This window comes from Triturus cristatus, chromosome 1_2, assembly GCF_964204655.1.
Source record: "Triturus cristatus chromosome 1_2, aTriCri1.1, whole genome shotgun sequence".
NCBI lineage: Eukaryota > Metazoa > Chordata > Amphibia > Caudata > Salamandridae > Triturus > Triturus cristatus.
In genome coordinates, this window is record NC_140580.1 from 900,728,681 (window position 1) to 900,746,117 (window position 17,437).

At 45.1% G+C, this 17,437-nt stretch overlaps 1 protein-coding gene across 1 annotated transcript in view; it reads right to left on the minus strand.

The window, feature by feature from the left end:
* Positions 1–6,302, minus strand: part of LOC146868265 (taste receptor type 1 member 1-like) — a 74,386-nt gene extending 68,084 nt beyond the window's left edge. The window contains exon 1 of the mRNA XM_085624098.1: positions 6,103–6,302. Coding sequence (XP_085480224.1) covers positions 6,103–6,302 — 200 coding nt within the window. The remainder of the gene's footprint in view (positions 1–6,102) is intronic.
* Positions 6,303–17,437: the final 11,135 nt, after the last annotated feature.

Genomic DNA, 17,437 nt, shown 5'->3' on the forward strand with positions numbered 1-17,437 from the left:
TTATCAATGACAGCACATGGCAATTAGCATTTAGGACAATGGCCACTGTAAAAGATTGATTGCTCTATGTCCACATTGGTTTGCTAACAGGATAACTAGAGCTTTGCGATTCTATATGTGCCCTTTGTGGGGAAATCTGTACATTACTGCACTTTTACAACTGCAGTTCGCAGAGAGGTATGCACTAGTAGTGGGTGTAATTGATATAGCCACTCTTCTCTTTAAATTATTTACACATATGTATGTGTATGTGTATGTGGTATTTATATAGCTTAAATGTAGCCACAAGGCAGCAGAGCCCTGTATAGTATAAAAGGCGAAGGCAGAGTCAATGAGTGACGGGAGAGGAGACTGGGTTCTTGCAGCACGTCCATCTAATTGTTGAAAGTAGGAATGAACCATCGAGGCTGCACTTAAAGTAGAGATGTCATTGATCTTTTATGTTAACATTTGATTGCGATTTTTGGAGATAACTCCAATGTCTGTTTTTTAATTGCATAGCTATACTTTGGCCCCACTTCACTGTACTCACTAGGCAAGAGACACCCTTAAGACATATCCTGTGCTGTCTTCTTCAGCTAATACTATCCACTGTGCACTGCCAGGGGGCACAAAGAATGCTTTTGACAATGCAGCATGCACAGAATCACAGACTGTAGTTTGCAGTAAAAATCCATCTAAAAAAGAAAGTGCAAACTCAATTTTGTTCCACCCTGTTGAAACCAGCCAAACCCAGAAAGAACCAGTAGGATTCAGTGAGTTATAAGTTGGGATAAGTAAGTACCAGCGGAAAGAACCCTGTTCACTTTTCCTGCTGTAACCTCTGACCCTGCATTATGCCCTGTTTGAACTGGCAATAATGCAGGCCTCTGGCCATGCCCTGTACCCTAACCAACGACTTCTGTTCTGTTACATGGCCCCCAGTGCCCACTGGGCACAGTGGGCACTGAAGGCAAAAACTGAAAACAGTTTTTTCCCTCTTCCCCAACTCAGCCATTTCCCTCCTTAACCAGTACCTCGGCCAAAGCATTGCCCGTAGACCCTTAAAGGAGGCCATAGTGGTCCTTCTCCAAAAGAAAGCTAGTGAAGACCCACTTGCACTGAAAATGTACCAGCCTATTTCCTTGCTACCTTACTTAGCAAAGGTATTAGAGGCACATGTCACTAGACGCCTCTGTTACTTCCTAAAGGTCTAATAAGGGTGGGCGACAATTTCTGTTCCGCTTGCGGAAATTGCGAAATTTCGACATTTTCACGTTCCGCGCGGAACGCGAAAATGTCGAAACTTCCGCGATCCGCGGGGGTACGGAAATATGCAGGGCAGGATTCATTCTGGCACGATGCTCCTGCCTGTCATTTTAAACCTCAACAGGAAGCACAAACAGATTTAAAGCAGGTGCCCGAGTTGAAGGTCACTTTCAGTAACGCATTAATCAGCACAAAAGATTAGTGAGCATGGTGGAGGCTAGGCAGGTGTGCTTTCTCCCCATATCTACCATCAACAATTTGCTGCAATCCTTGATGGAGGTCTGTGCATCCATGAGTTTCTCAAGCGCAATCTCCGTGTAGTTCCTGACACCAGGAGGTTCTGTCTCCTCATCTGCTGCTCTGGTCGGTCTCTGACCCTTTATAAACAAGAGGCATGTTAACAGCATGGAAGCCCCGCCGTTTGGCCCCAGCCCCCACACCAGTGGTGTGCAACGTCTTCCCGCCCTTTCCCCACTATGATGGACAGCTCACTCGAGGGACCCCGGCGCCCATCGGCGCGGTGGCAAAAGTTACAGACACACATGGTCGCTGGAGACAACTCTTCTGGCCCTTTACGCAGCTGTAGTGTAGGAAAAGCACTATACATTTCATTACCCACCGAGGTAGCACTTACAAATTATTAGCCAGTAGAAAGTACTCCAGTTGAGTATTGCACAAAACTGTGGCATCTTTTTGTATGAAGGGCAGGATTCCTTCTGGCACGATGCTCCTGTCACAAAAATTAAACCTCAACAGGAAGCACTTACAGATATAAATAAAGCAGGTGCCCGAGTTGAAGGTCAAATTCAGTAACACATTAATCAGCACAAAATCTCCGCGATCGCGCGATTTTTTGCCGTTTCGCGATATTTTGCGAAAGGCACTTTCGTAAATTCCGCCCACCCTTAGAATCTAACCTCCTTGACCCCCATCAGAGCACGCTTTCGGCCAGCCCTCTCCACCGAAGCAGTCATACTCTCAGTGGTGGATAACAAGCAAAAAGAAGCCTACAGAGGCATCACCCAGGCAGTAATCCTTCTTAACCTATCAGCGGCCCTCGACATGGTCGACCAAGAGCTCTTGGTGGATCTTGTCAGAGCCACAGGCTTGCAGGACACAGCGCTTAACTGGACTATCTACTTCCTAAAGGACCGATCTCGATCAGCCCAGCTGTCTCCCTTCAGCTCACCCATGGTCTGACTAACCTGTAGAGTACCTCAAAGATCATCTCTGTCCCCTCATCCTTTTAAGTTGTACATACGCCCCCTTGTGCATTACCTAAAAAAAAACAAATGTCAGAATCTACAACTATGCGTACGATATGCAACTGCTCTTTACTATCGATAACTCCCCTGAATCTAAGGAAGCCTTCCAAAATACAATGTTGTTTATCTATGACTGGATATACAGCAACCAACTAAAATTTAATTCTGGCAAGACAGAGATTGCTATAACCAGAAACAAGTATGACTTGTGGAATACCTCATTATGGCCCTCTGCGATGGGTGTTAGCCCTAGCCCAAGAACTCAGTAAAGAGTCTTGGAGTCCTCATTGACAAGAATTTTTACATGAAACCCCAACTAGGAGACTTCTCTGGCAGAAGTCTAGCCTTTATGTGTGCCAGAGACCAAAAATATACTCCCAATCATTCTTTAGGATCAATCCATATCAATCTTCTTACAATCACCACTTTCAAAAAGAAGAAATTGGGTGGCTCCAGATTCTCAGTACTTGGTCTCCGCATCTGGAACTCCCTCCCCGTCAAGATTAGAACTATCCTCAGTTACATGACAGTCAAGAAGCTCTTAAAAACATGGCTCTTCAGACAAGCATATGACTAAAGCCGTGAGCACCGTGATGTGCTTCTGTTACCCAAGTGCCATGAAACCAACCTGGTGTATCTGAGCTAAATAAATACTAGTAACATAACATAACAGTGAGTGAACAGCCTACAGTAGAGGACCTGCAACTGTACTCAACAGGCACTGAACACAGGGCAGGGATTGTGGGCATACCCTCAGCCTAATACCCATATGCACTGTACCGACTGGGCATTGTCTGAGGGCAGAATTGTGTTCATTACCACATTCTAATAATCCCTTATAGGGATATCAAAGGGAACAGCCACGTTTATGACTCCCCTATACATCCTCCTGACCAAATTGCACATATCTGTTGAAGAACACCCTTGAGTGGACATTTTCTGCCGACTCTTAATATGGGAGAAAAAATATAGCTAATCAGAGAGACCCACTAGCCCTGGCAGTGGTGTGACAAAGGCCCCCCATCACCGTCCCAGGCAGCTGAAACTCCCAGAAAGGACCCAAAATCTTTAGGCAGGAAAATACCACCTTCCTAAAAGGGCATTTCTAAAATAATAATTTGAAATCCGACCTTACTTTTAAAGAGAGTTTTGAATTACAATTCAAATAAGTGGAAGAACTGTTTTTCTAGCTGCTACCAATGCCAGGTTGGCATTTAATAAAGGTAACAATGTAGCCCATTGATTCTCTATTGCAGCAGCCCGCCTTGCTACAGTGCAATTCGTTTTTGGGGATATTTCACTACAAGGACATGTTCAACATTAATTTCTATATGTCCTACTTTTCAAATATCTGTACCCTGTGTTTATGGGCAATAAAGCCTACATAGGGGTGACATTAATATTTTAAGTGGAGGTTTGGGCCTGTCAAAACAGGTATTTTTGGCAGGTTGAATTTGCAGTTTAAAACTACCACAGGCGGGTTACCTGTGTGAAGCTACCAGGCTGCACATGACTGTAGTCTATGACGTGCAGGCTGCACACGTGTGCACATGCATGTGCACACATGTTCACATGTTACCAGCCGAGTGCCTCTTACACTAGCTGCATAGCCCCAGCCTTATCCTAAAAGGCTGAAACTGGTGGTAAACACGCACAGTCCAATTTACCATGAAATTACTGGGAGAGAGACTCAGGTAGGGAGACTCATCCACAATATAGGTCCAAAAAAGCGGTTATCCAAAGCAACAAATCTTGGTGTTCTCAATGGGCGGAACCCGTTTGCAACGATGAAAAAACTTTTTTGCAGTCACAAACTCTGATTCGGATTGTTAGAAACTTTTGTAAAACTGGTTGTACATTTGGCCCCCTACAATCCCAGTTGTTTACTTTACTTCTTTGAACTTTGTCTATTGCCTATGCCTTCATTTCAGAGGCATGCATACGATCCTACCCATCCACTAAGTCCTGCCTTATGGTATTCTCACACAGGGAAATCAACCGCTGCCATTTCCACAGTCTTAAAACATCATTGTGTAATCTTCTAAGAAATATCCTTTTTAGACAGTGTGTATTCAGCAAACAACGGTGCCAGGGAATCATTTACACACAAAAAATGCTCTACCTTGCAACTGAAATTAATGCTACTGTACGAACAGGCAGTACACGAAAACTGTCACATTCTCAAACTCTTCTGTAGAATCAGATGAGCAAGAACAACCACATATATGCAAGGAGACCAACATATAGGAATATTACATCATACATCGTATGTGAACGGATGGTTTCTCAACGCGAGCGGTTGCGACCATATGCAACCACTGCAATGAGAACTCTGACCGCTCGTGTTTAGAAATCTCGCCGGGAGGTTGATTTTCCACGCTCGCACTCGCCAACTTGCCATTGACGAGCGCGAATGAGGAAAAATCTCATTGGGAAGTGGATTTACCCCGCTCATGCTCACCAACTTGACGTTGACGAGCGTGAGCGAGGAAAGTGGCGTGAAGTTTTTCAGAACTCTGGGAGCTCTGCGTAACGCGGAGTGCAGAAAATTCTGCAAACTCCACAAGCGGAGCGGAGTTCACCGCTCAGACTTAGTTGTGTGGCGCTTGTGCGATGTTGCCCAATATTCTGCTTCACCCGCAGGCCTGTTTTAATCGAAAGTAAAGAATTGCAAGGATTTCTGCATTTTGGGCCACACAACCGCTGGCACACAATGCTAGCATATAACCCCACAGTTTTTTTCAGACAATATGTACTTTAAAACTATAATTTGAAAATGAAAAACCATGCTCGGTGAAATCCCACATACTGATTAACATAAATTTTTAATTCTTTCTTATTTTTATTTTACCTCTGGCTGCAGACATTTACATTACACGTTTTTCCTTTCATACTAAACAAAACTAAGGGCCTGATTTAAAGTTTGAAGGATGGGCATCACATTACGTGAGGGATACCCTGTCTGTCCGTCAGTCTGTCGTCCAAGTGCCATAAGATATAATGCCCTTGTAAGGCGGGCGGAATGTGTCTATCACACTATGACGGAGCAAACAACAGTTAAAATCTAAACCGGGCACTACGTCATATGACATCCACGGTTTCCTTTGAAATATGATATGTAAATGGCATCGCATTGCTCTACATATTGTAGAACCAATCATTCCGTATCTAGAATCCCTTAAAAAGTCTTGGAACAGAAGCGAGCCCAGCTAAGAAAATGCTTAATCACTAACCTGATAAAATAAATGTAATGTAACATTGCTATATTTTTATTTTCATTAGCTGCAATTCAATTATTTCATTAAATGTTTTTTAAAATAGTTTTGGCTGGTCAATTTGTATTTGCATTTTTTCATCAAGAACTCATGAATGTACTCCAGACCACAGCAAGAAACATCAAGTTTAGCTGACAAGATATCTCAGTTGGTTAATGTATTTTCTGCATATTGGTCACAGTACGCTTTTCATATACAATGCCACGAAGCTGCAAGCCCGTCAGGGAGCACTAGAAGCAACACGTTCTCTCGTCAGTGGCAGTCTGAGCGGGAGAACGGTGTGAGAGCCGAGATGGACAGGGTTCAATCCTCACCTGGTGCACGGCACTGATTCTGGGTGAGTTTTGCTCCCCGTGTCGAGGCTCGCGAGGTGAATTCCGAAGAAACCTCCGATCAAGTAATCTCCGGCTAAATTGAAGTGGTCGAGTGCGGCGGGACTTTGGAGGTGGGCTCGTGCCACCGCGGTGCCCACCATCGCGCAGAGCACCACAGCGAGGATATGAAGACGCGGCATGGCGGTGGAGTGCCGACGGGAGAGCTCCGGGAGAACCCCAGACGCAATGGAGCCGGTAAAATAACATCCTCTCGACGCTTAGACGGGATTTGCATTTCGAGGGAGCAGGTTTGCATCTCCGAGGGTGAGTGCACATCTGAACATTTCATTTTTCAAACTCGACACACTGCACTTTTTGAAAATCAACACTGGAGTTGAATTACATATATCGTATCAGTGCGCAGTTTTGCACCTACATCTTCAGATTACATAAATAACACAGTTGGCGATACGATGTTGCATTCACCTTTGGACCAGCATTGGGAGAATTGCATGCAGGATTCTGTGTTTCCCCACCAAGTCCTGAATGTTATTCCTCATTTGCAGGTTGATTTTTGCCTCGCACTTTGCCTTCTTTGAGCAGTTTAATTGTTTGGATGAAAAACTTGCGAGTAGTGGTATTTTACAGTTGTCACTCCTAATGCAGGCATGACCTGTTACCAGTTCCCATCTGGAGTTTTATGCCCCTGGTAATGAAGGCCGTAGTAGTAGTAAGTCTGTTTTTCAGTTCAAAGGTTTTATTAAATACATTTTTCAAAAAATGTATTTAAGATGGTTGAATATTTGTATCATCATACATACATACATCAATTAAGTACACCTTTTGTCGATATAGTAACACTTTACAACGCATGCCTCTTGAAAAGTAGTCTAAATTAGGGGTGGGCGGAATCTTTCATTCCACCTGCGGAAGTGGTGGAATTTGGCGACTCCATGTTACACTTGTAACGCGGAGTTCCAGCCAAATTCCACCGATTACCGTGTGGTGGAATTTTTCCCTGCAGGCCTCTAAAAATGCCAGCGAGATTTGGCATCGCCCAACCCGATTTTCTAACGCAGGTGGTCGTGAGTGGCGGCAGTCAGAGGGCTGCTTCCAGGGGCGGCCTTAGGCATGTGCAAGCCGTGCACCTGCACAGGGCCACCAAACCCCAGGGGGCCACCACGAGGAATCAGATACAATCAGTGGTCGAAGTGGGCGGGAACGGCAGGGCACGGCGTGCCCCTACTTCTTTAATTCTATAGATTCCGTGCCCCTACTTTTTTATTTGGAACATGCATCCCTGGACGTAAGAAATATCCAAGCACTGCAGAGAAGGCTGGCATTAGTGGCTGTTTGGGGACGGGCGGGGAGCAGAGAAGGAAAAGGTCTCCGTCTCTTGCATCCTGCCCAGACAATACAAGGAAGATGTCCGCTTCTGCTCTGCTGTTGGCAGCTGCCCCCCCTCTCTTTCTTACTCTTATTCCCTCTCTGTCTGTCTAACTCCTCCTCACTTACCGAAAACCGTGACTCAAGAAATGGTTCTCACCCTCTCTTTCTTCCTGTCGTTCATTTGTTCCCCTGTGAAATGGATGCAAAAAAGAAAAACACTTTTGCTGGAAATGCCGTTTTGACATTTTTCTATTCCAAAGTGCAGCCACGGAAATAAAAGGTTCAAAATATGAAAAATCAATAAATAAAGCAAGACGGAATGTTCTTAAAGTGCACAGATCGGTTTTATTCAAACCCCAAAAACATTAGCGTCACTTTACTCAGTTTGCCAGTGAAGCGCTGTTTTCCCCCGGTGGGGAAGTGCGCCAAACCTGGAGGTACTGCGATACCTGGTTGATGGGTGGATTGGAAAACAAAATGTGTATGGCGGCTTTGTGTTCAGGAATGTGTTTTTTTTAAACCATACTGCTTACGTTTTGTAAGCATATAAGCAGTGGACATTGAAATGGGTCCTTTCTGGGCCCTGTAGTTTTCAGGCAGAAGCACTCACTGATTTCTGAATAGTGAGTGTAAAAGCGTTAAGTTCACCATGTTGTTCCTGCTTACATTTCACAAGCTTTATTTAATTTTTCATTCCCAATGAGTGTTTGCTTTTTCCAGGATGTTGTTACTTTTTCCTTTAGGGAGCATATTGCTCTTGCCAGTGCTTAATTTGAATTGAGTCGCGTCCAGTTGTTTATAGCAGGTCAAATTGGATTGTAGTTGAAGGCAGTGTGAATTTCTCTCAGTGGGGCAGTATGGTGTTCAGTGAGGGAGCGGATGTAGCACTGGGGGCAGAGCTGCCGAATTTAGAACTGAGGAACCAGGTTCAGCCTTCATGAGCAGTCCCCCAGACCACTCTCCTGAGGGAGCACATTCCCACGCTAGACCTTAGAAGACCCTGCAAATCCGGAAAAGCCCTGGTGTCTTAACACCAGCAGGTGGACCCTAGCAGTGGCGTGTGGCGTGTGGGTTCACCTTGAAGGCTTGCCCACCACAATCCATACTGAAGTTCACCTCAAGTCTTGTTGGCAGGCCTAAGAAGTAGCAGACCCTAGAGCAACAGGACCCCTGAGAAGAGCTGGCACTAGGGTGATGCGACCGGTGTGACCGCAACGGGTGCTGTCTTTGATTGGTGGCATTGTATATTATGGTTTTAAAAGCACTTGCTGCCTCCTTCCTGGCCTACAGCAATTTTCGGCAATAATAAAAATGTCATGATAACTCCGGTGAATAAACGTCTTACTAGAGCGAGATCGGAGTTTTGTCTAGTGGAAGTTTTGACTCATGGAAAGATTGCGCAGAGGGTTAATGTGCCTTCTGCTAAGAACATGTACCATGCCCATCACAAAGTGCACATATTGTAACTAGGTTAGTGGGTTACTGCTTTTGACAGTTAGATCCTTTTGCTACTTGCAGTTTATAAGTTAAAATCCTAACAAAGAACAGTGAGCTATTAGCTTTCATCTTAGAGCTGCTTACAAACTGCAAGGTATAAACTAGAGCTTTATGTTTTTTCCCCTAAGCCTTTGATTATCCTAATGTTGCAAAAAGTGTTCATTTGGATAGAAATCAATAATGATTATCAAAGGGAACCTCCAATCATGGTATTTTAAATTCTGAGTTTGTGTTTCTCCAGATCAATCACTATCATACAATACATATTCGTGGCGGCCCCTGGCAGGGATTTGGTGGCCTCCGGCTTCCACTAACTTGCAAACACCCTGACCGTCACCCCCCCTTCCCGCACCTGTGTTCCTCGTTCCTGAATCGCACCTCCCCCGCAACGGTCGCGCGGCGCGCTCGCGGACGCCGCCATCTTGCTCTGTCTGTCTGTCTGTTCTTCGATTGTCCGTCCGCGACTCGGGACGAAGCCTTTTACTGCTGAGCTGGTGGCGTCCGCGAGATCTGAGAGCCTCTGCGTCCGGCCGAGCCCTGTCACAAGCTCTTATCGGCCTGAGGGCCGCATACCGGACCACGTCCGTCTGTCTGTCCACTTGGGACAGCGGTGACTGGATGCAGGTGAAACATCTGCCTTCCAGGCGGATGAAGCGGGCAATAGGCATGTGTGTCTCTGAATGCAGGGTTCCTTTACTCCCTGTATTTTTCTGGATGTGTCAGTGCTGTCTGTCATTTTGTCTTTCTTTTTGGGTCAGTAACGTTGCCTATTAGTGTTTCTGTCTCTGTGGGGATCGGAATGCTGGCTGTCATGTTGTTATTTCGTCTGTATTGATGCTACGTCCTCTTCCTGCGCCAGTTTCTGTTTTTCCTTGCATATCCCACTGATTTTTCCGGTACCCAATCAGCAGAGACTGGTTCTTCTGACACCCCTCTCAGTGTTTGCCTCTGATCCTGATGAGGATAATGCAGTTTCTTCTGGTGTTTAGCTGGGGTGTCCAATACCGCCACAGGTGGTCCTCCGGGGAATCAGCTGCTGCATCTCCTGGCGTCTGCACCTCCGGTGTCAGAAAGCCTACTCTACTGTCTAGCATCAGTAATGTTGTGTTCTAGTGTCTGAAACCCTGTCGCCCCTTAGGGACCGTGTTAGTGTTTGGTGTGTCCCACTGCTTGTCTCTACAGTCTCTTAGTTGAACCTAGACACCAGTGTCTCGATTATTGCGGCACCAGAGTCAGTATACGATGCCTCTGGCGCCCCTGCTTGGCTAGTTGTTTCTACGCTGCCTCTGGCGCCCCTGCTTGGCTAGTTGTTTCTGAGATGATTTACATTAAAATCTCCCGCATCTCATGGCGTCCTCGGTACCTCCAAGTTGATCTTTTAAGTTTCAGTCACTTTCTCCCCAGTTGTCTTTGTTCGTTATCGGTAATGCTCTTCTTTTAATTATTGTTAATTTCCCAGTGTTTGTCTTTGGTTTTGACAGTGTCACTCCTGGTGTCTGTCTCAGTGCCGCTGTCTCTTTGGTAGCAGCAATACTGTCACTTTAGTGTTTGTTTCTAAAGTCAGTGCGCCTTTATTTGTTTGGGTGCTTTGCTGCTGTTTCTCATTTTTACTCGACTTTCCCTCGATGTCCCTCTCATTAGTATCAGTCTCCCACTTTCGCCTACGGTGTCCCTCTTTTAGTGTCTGTGTCTTGTGTCAGTGCTGAGTCGCGACCACCCCCCGCCCCCAACGATTTATTTTTATGCCAGCGATGTGGTCTCCTATAATGTATTTGGTATCAATGCCATTTGCTCTCTGGCGGTCTCCCTCTCGTGTCAGTAATGCTGTCATTTCCGATGTTGCCGTATCTGTTCAGCTAAGTCTGTCTTTAACCATGGCAAACTTTTGTGTGCCACGGATTCTCTCTATTTCCATGCGTACGATTGCTGTTGTACCTGCCAAGTGGAAAGCACAGTGTGATGCCCTCAAGGGGGTTGTGAGTTTTTTTAAGCCAGTAGTACTTCGCGTTTTGGAAGTTGTAGTTTAATTATCACGATAAGTATGCGCTTAAAATTTCAGTATGTGGTGTGTCAGTGATGACTTACTCTGCATCGTGCTTATGTCTGTGGTCCAGTTATCAGACTGTTGGTGTGCCTGTCTCTCAATCTGATGTGACAGCGATGTTGTCTCTTCCTCTGTTTCTTTTTCTTCAGCTTGGTGTACCTCTTTTCTCTGTTCAATGTTTGGGCTTGTGCATCAGTCATTGATGGTATGTTTCTCAATGTGGTTGTTTGATGTAACTGACAGTTGGACTCTCTTTGTGTGGTCTTTCATGGAATCTGCCTTTGGTGTTAGTGAATATCGTCTTTCAGTGTTTTTTATGTGTTATTTGTACAGCACAAATATAGCCGATCAGGAAGGTAGTGGAGCCCTATATAAGATCAAGGGGTAAATTTCAGTCGAAAAGTGATTGCAGGGTCACTTGTGTTCTGAGAGCAGAATTGGTCTTGTCAGCCCCGACGGTTACGGGTATGCTGTTTCAGATTCTTGCTGCATGGACAGAGCAGGCTTGTTGTCTTGGTTTTTCCATTTCTTCATTTCCCATCTGAATGTGTTCCTTCCGGTTGTTAGTTTGTAGAGAGTCAACAGACCTGGTGAGCTGGTCAGCCAGGTAGGCAGGGGTGGTGGTTGTGTGGTGAATTTTAGGGTTCAAAATCTTCTCTCAAGGCCAGTGTGTCACTGATTTTGGTTTTTAATTTCTTGCACGGGTGAGAGAGGTGCCATTTCTTCTCTCTTATGTCACTGAAATCACTATGTGAGTTAAGCTACCCTTCCCTTTGGATGGGATCATTGTGTATTACATCATCAGTTTTTGCTAGGGTCTCTTTGTTGTCAATAAAGCTGTCTCCTGGTGTTTGCCCCAGAGTTCACTGATAGTATTTCTAACGGATGCTTCTTCTGCATGTTTCTTGTATATAGAAATAATCTCAGGTGTCAAATTGGATCAATAAACTTTTAAGCCCTGCTTTCCTGGGACCAGATTTGCTACTACAGATGCACCACATTTGCACTGCCCACAACTCTGATGACATTCCCTTTTTCATATCTGTCCCAGAAGCTCAGTGGTTAGGAAGTATAGTTGAATATACTGCCTTTTGTTACCCCCGCCCCCTCTGTACTTCTACAGTAGCAGCGCTAACAGTTCTGTGGTCTGGGCTAAAACCACGTTTGAGTTGCATGCAACAAATGGCAGTATCCGTCTTAGCTACAGCTTTGCAGTAATATTGCAGCTTCTGAAACCCTTTCCCGATCAAGTGTGCTTTCCTACTGTTGCTACACTGCTTCATCTGAAGTCCAGACTAATTCAAGCAATTGGCACTTGCGGGCTAGTTCTTATGCAGGTTATAGGTGTATGTACCGATGGTAAGCCAAAGGCCCTTCTTAAGGTGTGCCACTTAAAAAAAATATAGTTCCTAACACTCTAAAGCATATCAAGCATTCTTTGCAAGAACGGAGCTGGGCAGAATCAGATGTTCCAAGGGATCACAGATTAGAGAGAGTCTGTGGAGTCTACCTGATTCGAGTATTGTTTCTTATAGCCGGCTCTTGTTCCAACACAAAAGGAAAGTTGCAGGTGGCAACAGGGCATGTGAATTTGAGGGTGTGCAGTGCAAGTAATTCCACTTAGGGCTAAGCTATCGGGGACAAATCTAGAAACAAAGATGTCCAGCCTGATTGTCATATAGGATCAGTTCTTTTTTTCTTGCAGAGTTTTGTCCTGGTAAGAAGTAAATATGGATCTCTCCAGCCCTATGTCAAAGACTGGACGCAGTGAATGTCTGTCCAGTTTCTCTCTTAATTTCTTGAGGATAAGGCGACTCCTCCCAGTATCCACAATATAGCTTTGCACAGTGGAACATGTTAAAGTAATCACATGCTCTCCTTAAGAGGGTCCCAGTTAAGATGAAAAAACACAAAGGTCAATAAAGTGGCAATTTGATAATCCTTGAGTGAAGATGGAGATATTGTTGTAGTAGATAAGTCACGAACCAAACTTTCCGAAGCACATGGAACAGAGAAGAGCCAGACCAAAGAATCTAATGGAATTCAACTGCATGAAGCAAAAATAAAGAAAACATTGTACAATGAACAGGTCGAAAAATAGGGAAAAATGTGTTTCAACTCATCTTCCTCTTGTGAATGCTTCACAGGAAAGATTTCTGCTTTATCTTGGAATAGGAACCTCTATTCGAGTTCTCTGGACAAACGACACCCTTGGAAAGGGTATTTTATAAGCATGGCCTTGCCTCCTTCCTCAGAATTATGACCTTGACTAAACACTCAAATAAGACCAAGTTAGAAATCCTTTGCCGGCTGCTCCACTGCCGCCTGCGCAGACTAAAGCTTTTACCTCCCACAGTACATGCACCTTTCTGGCTGAACGCGATCACTGACCGTCAGTACAGCCCAGGCAGTGAAGATGCGCAGTTGCAGGCTGGGTGTAGCGTCCAGCAACACACCGTCCGACTTTGGCAGTAAGTGGCGCCGGGGTGTTTCAATCTCACCAAGGCGGGCGTTGCGGCTGGCAGACGTCGGAAGCTGAGGATAGAGTGATCTGCGCAGACTCAACCTCCTCAAACTGCTTCCCGCGTGCGGCGTGGCGTGTGTCATCAGTCTGCATTCTTTCTGGTGGTCGGACTCGGAACGTTACGACGCGTGTGGTGCCATCTAGCTGTCACACATTTCCAAACTGTGGTAGGAAGGTGTGTCTCAGTGAGTCTTACAATTTTTTTAATACAAAGAAAAAAAACATTTTAGGTGAAAAAGGGAAGAAAGGGAAGCATGATAGGTTTTTGGTAAACAGTAGATAAACATGAGTAGTGCGTCACGTACTGAGGTTGCGGAAATTCGTTTCTTTTGCAGTTTACCTGGTGTGCCTGGGTGAAAACGAACCCTTATTTACTACATCGCTGCCCGCGTATCCAGAGGACACAGGTCCTGTCATGGCCCTGCAGCCGTCTGTGCCAGTCCCTCACGTCGTGTGTCACAATGCCCTCCTCCTCCTCCTCCTCCTCCTCCTCCTAAATGTTATCGTTCTGAGATGAATTCGGAAGGGTAGGAGCAGCCGCAGGTACTGGTCATCTAACGCCTTTTCTGGACGTTTTATTAAAACACCTTCCTGAGCTCTGCCCCGCCCGGACCCCCTCATCCGGGGCCCCCTACCTACGCTCCCTGCACAGGGCCACCATGAGCCTAGAGCCGCCCCTGCTGCTTCTTGAGTAGATTTGCCGTTCCTCAAGTAGATTTTCTACTTAAGCGGCAGCAAAATCAACTCGAATGGCTGTGCACTCTTGCGCAGGCATGGTGCAGTTTGCGCAGAATTTTCAGCACTACTCATGCTACTGACGGTAAATTGAAGCACGACGTGCATATTTTCTACTAATTGGCGGAACTCTGCAGAATCTCGCAGAGTTTTTATGTAACACAGTGGAATTCCGTGGAGTGAAACTCAGTGATTCCGCCCACCCCTAGTTGAAATCGCACTATCAAGAATAATCCAGAGATGCACACCGCGGTTCTATGATCGAATGTTCGCGCTTGTCAGTGTTGGTGTGCAGTCTCAGGATAGAGACAATGGACCTGATTTAGAGTTCGTCAGACAGGTTACTCCATCACAAATGGGACGGATATCTGGTCCGCCATTATACAAGTGGAGTCAAATAACGCACTTGTCATATGGTGGGCAGGATAGCCGTCACATGTGTGAAGAGTAACCCATTTGCCGAACTGTAACTCAGGCTCAAAGCAACCAGGCATTCAAAGTCAGGAGGTGAGATGGAATGGTGAAAGAGTAACTCTTGGATGAAGAAGCTTTGATGATGAAAAGTGAGATGAAAACCCATCCCGCTTTGGCCTCATTTGCAAGACAGGCAGATTAGGGATACCGTGCTCTCGGGATTAAATGAGGCTATTCTGAGTTTTGTCCCCAGAATAGGAAATAACATGCAGACCCATAATTTCTGAGTCCCGACTAATGCAGTTTTCTATCTGGGAATACATTTGCTACTATTTACCGCTTGCTACGAGCATGCAGGAAATGGAAGCAGACCAGCGTGTGTGGGGCAGAGGGCAAGTACCAGGATGGCGAACGGTCAGGGGCAAGAAACACTCAGTTAGTGGGAAGCATCCTGTGCTTTCCCAAGGCATAGGTGGGGTCTGAAGGGGCTGAGCTGGGCTGATATTGCAGCTTGCGCCTCGGGCATGGTGTCCTCTACTTTGAGAAATCTGAGTGTGGGAACACTGGGCCCAGTTATAATCAGGGCCTGCGTCAGAGTGCAAAGGAGGAGCTGTGTGCATCATACCAGGGTCCAGTGGATGTTCATGTGCAGCCTGAGGCTTCTGACCAAGGCTATCAGTGTTTAATGCAGGCCTCAGCTTAGTTTGACCTCAGCAGCAGTCCTCCTGTGAATAGGGGTGGTATTAGAACAATGCAAGGTTTCTGACCAGAGTGGTGCTCAGAGCTGGGCGAATGATTACAGAATGAAACTGATCCGTGCGATTAGCATCAGGAGGATAGCTCCACCGTGTGCTGGAACAGTAAAACAGCAGGACAAACCATCACGCAAAGGAGGGTCCTTTCTGTTGGTAAACAGGTGTAGAGCTTTGCTCTTAGACCTTTTATTCTGCTTTCCTCTCAAATTCTCCACTTGAGAGATGCAGCATGGTCATCCTTTTTCTTTAACCTCCTCTCAGCTCGACTTATCTCATCGTCCATTATGTTGCCACATTCTTTGCTACCATTGCCACTTTCTCTCTTCCCTAGCTTTCTCTCTTATTCGCCCTCATTAATTCTCTCGATCTCTCTTTCTCCCCTTCACCCTCTTTGTCTCTCTCCGTCTAGTAAGTGACCTCTGAAATTGCTGTCTCTGGACGGAGCGGACATTTGCCTTTCACTCCGCTTTTGGATACTGAATCGGGTATTCAACGATAAGACAAATTCGTTCTTATCATTCGACTACGATCTGTCACTGATACCATAAGAACACCGTTTTTGAACTTCTGAATTTTAATTGGTATTATCCATTTCCTCTCCTATACAGGACTGTGATCTTATACCATGGATATACCATATCCAGCTACACTGTGTTAGATTTTCGAATTGAGCCAATCAAAACCATACGTGTTTATATTTCAACCTACGACCTTAGCCCTGAAGAAGTCCAAAGTTGGACGAAACGCGTCGGCTGTTTTTGCTGTTGTCAAAGTATTCTCATTTTAAATTGAACATTAAAGAAGAACTCTTTGGAAAACGTACTACCTTGAAGACTTGGATTTATTTATATTATATGAATAGAGTGGTGCATTTGGTGCTGTGTTTTGACCTCTGAAATTGAGTTTGAGTTTTGTTTGGCCCTTCTAATTTTGGACGGTGAATACAGGGCCAGAGGAAGGTTTATAAAGGGCATTCGTCCCCAAGCTGGAACATGTATTTAGAGATTTTAGATGAAACCGCCCCTGTTTAACAAGGAAGATGCAGTTAATGCTACAAGATAGCACCAGATGTTGTGTCTGTGTGTCTTACCTTTCCATGCAGGGCCTGTGTTTTTAATCTTAGAAACAGTTGCTCGTCGTATGGGAGGCTGAGTGACATGCCCCTGCGAATGATCCTGTATCCCATGCACTTGGTGTTTCCCATATGGCAAACTTCCTTCCAATGAACTAAAATGGTACACACTGATTTACCTTTTTTTAAATATACCAACATTTCTTCTATTTTACTGTACCAGAAACTAAAACGTTTATGATATTTCAATGTTTTTATTCCAAATAATAAGTTTGATACACTGCGTTTTCAAATGCCAAGTGATTCACTCTGCCTCCCGCAAACTGAACGTTGTAGAGTTGTTTAAGGGAGTGCTCTCATCCAAACGAGTGGTTTCAGAGGGTGGGAAGCTGAGAGGTAGGAGGCAGATGCATACTTAATTTTTTATGTATTTAGGAGTTTGGTAAAGGACTGGATATGTAGCCTTGCGATCACTACAGAGCGCTGAGAGGCAGAGGAGACCAATGGAGCGTGCAATGATAGATTAGAAACAAACCTTCATATCCCACTACAGCATATTGCTTAAGGGAAAGAGTAAACACCCATTTGGGCCCACCTGCACTCAATCAAGAAACTGATCCATGTTTTTGAAAAAAAGTTCCCCGGAAATCCATAAAAACATCAATTGTGTCCCTCTTTTGCTGCTTAAAAAGATACAAGGAAGTACATATATTTTACTCAATTTTACATAAGTAACTGAAGCAGCTAATGTCAGGGTGAACACTGCTGTCCTCTATATTATTTCAGAGGGTGCAAATATGACACAAAATATTTTTTTCCTATTCATACTCTGACAATATTTGATGCATCCCGTGACATGGGTGGTACTACTAACCCTGGCACTAAGGGTCTTTATATTTTTTCTG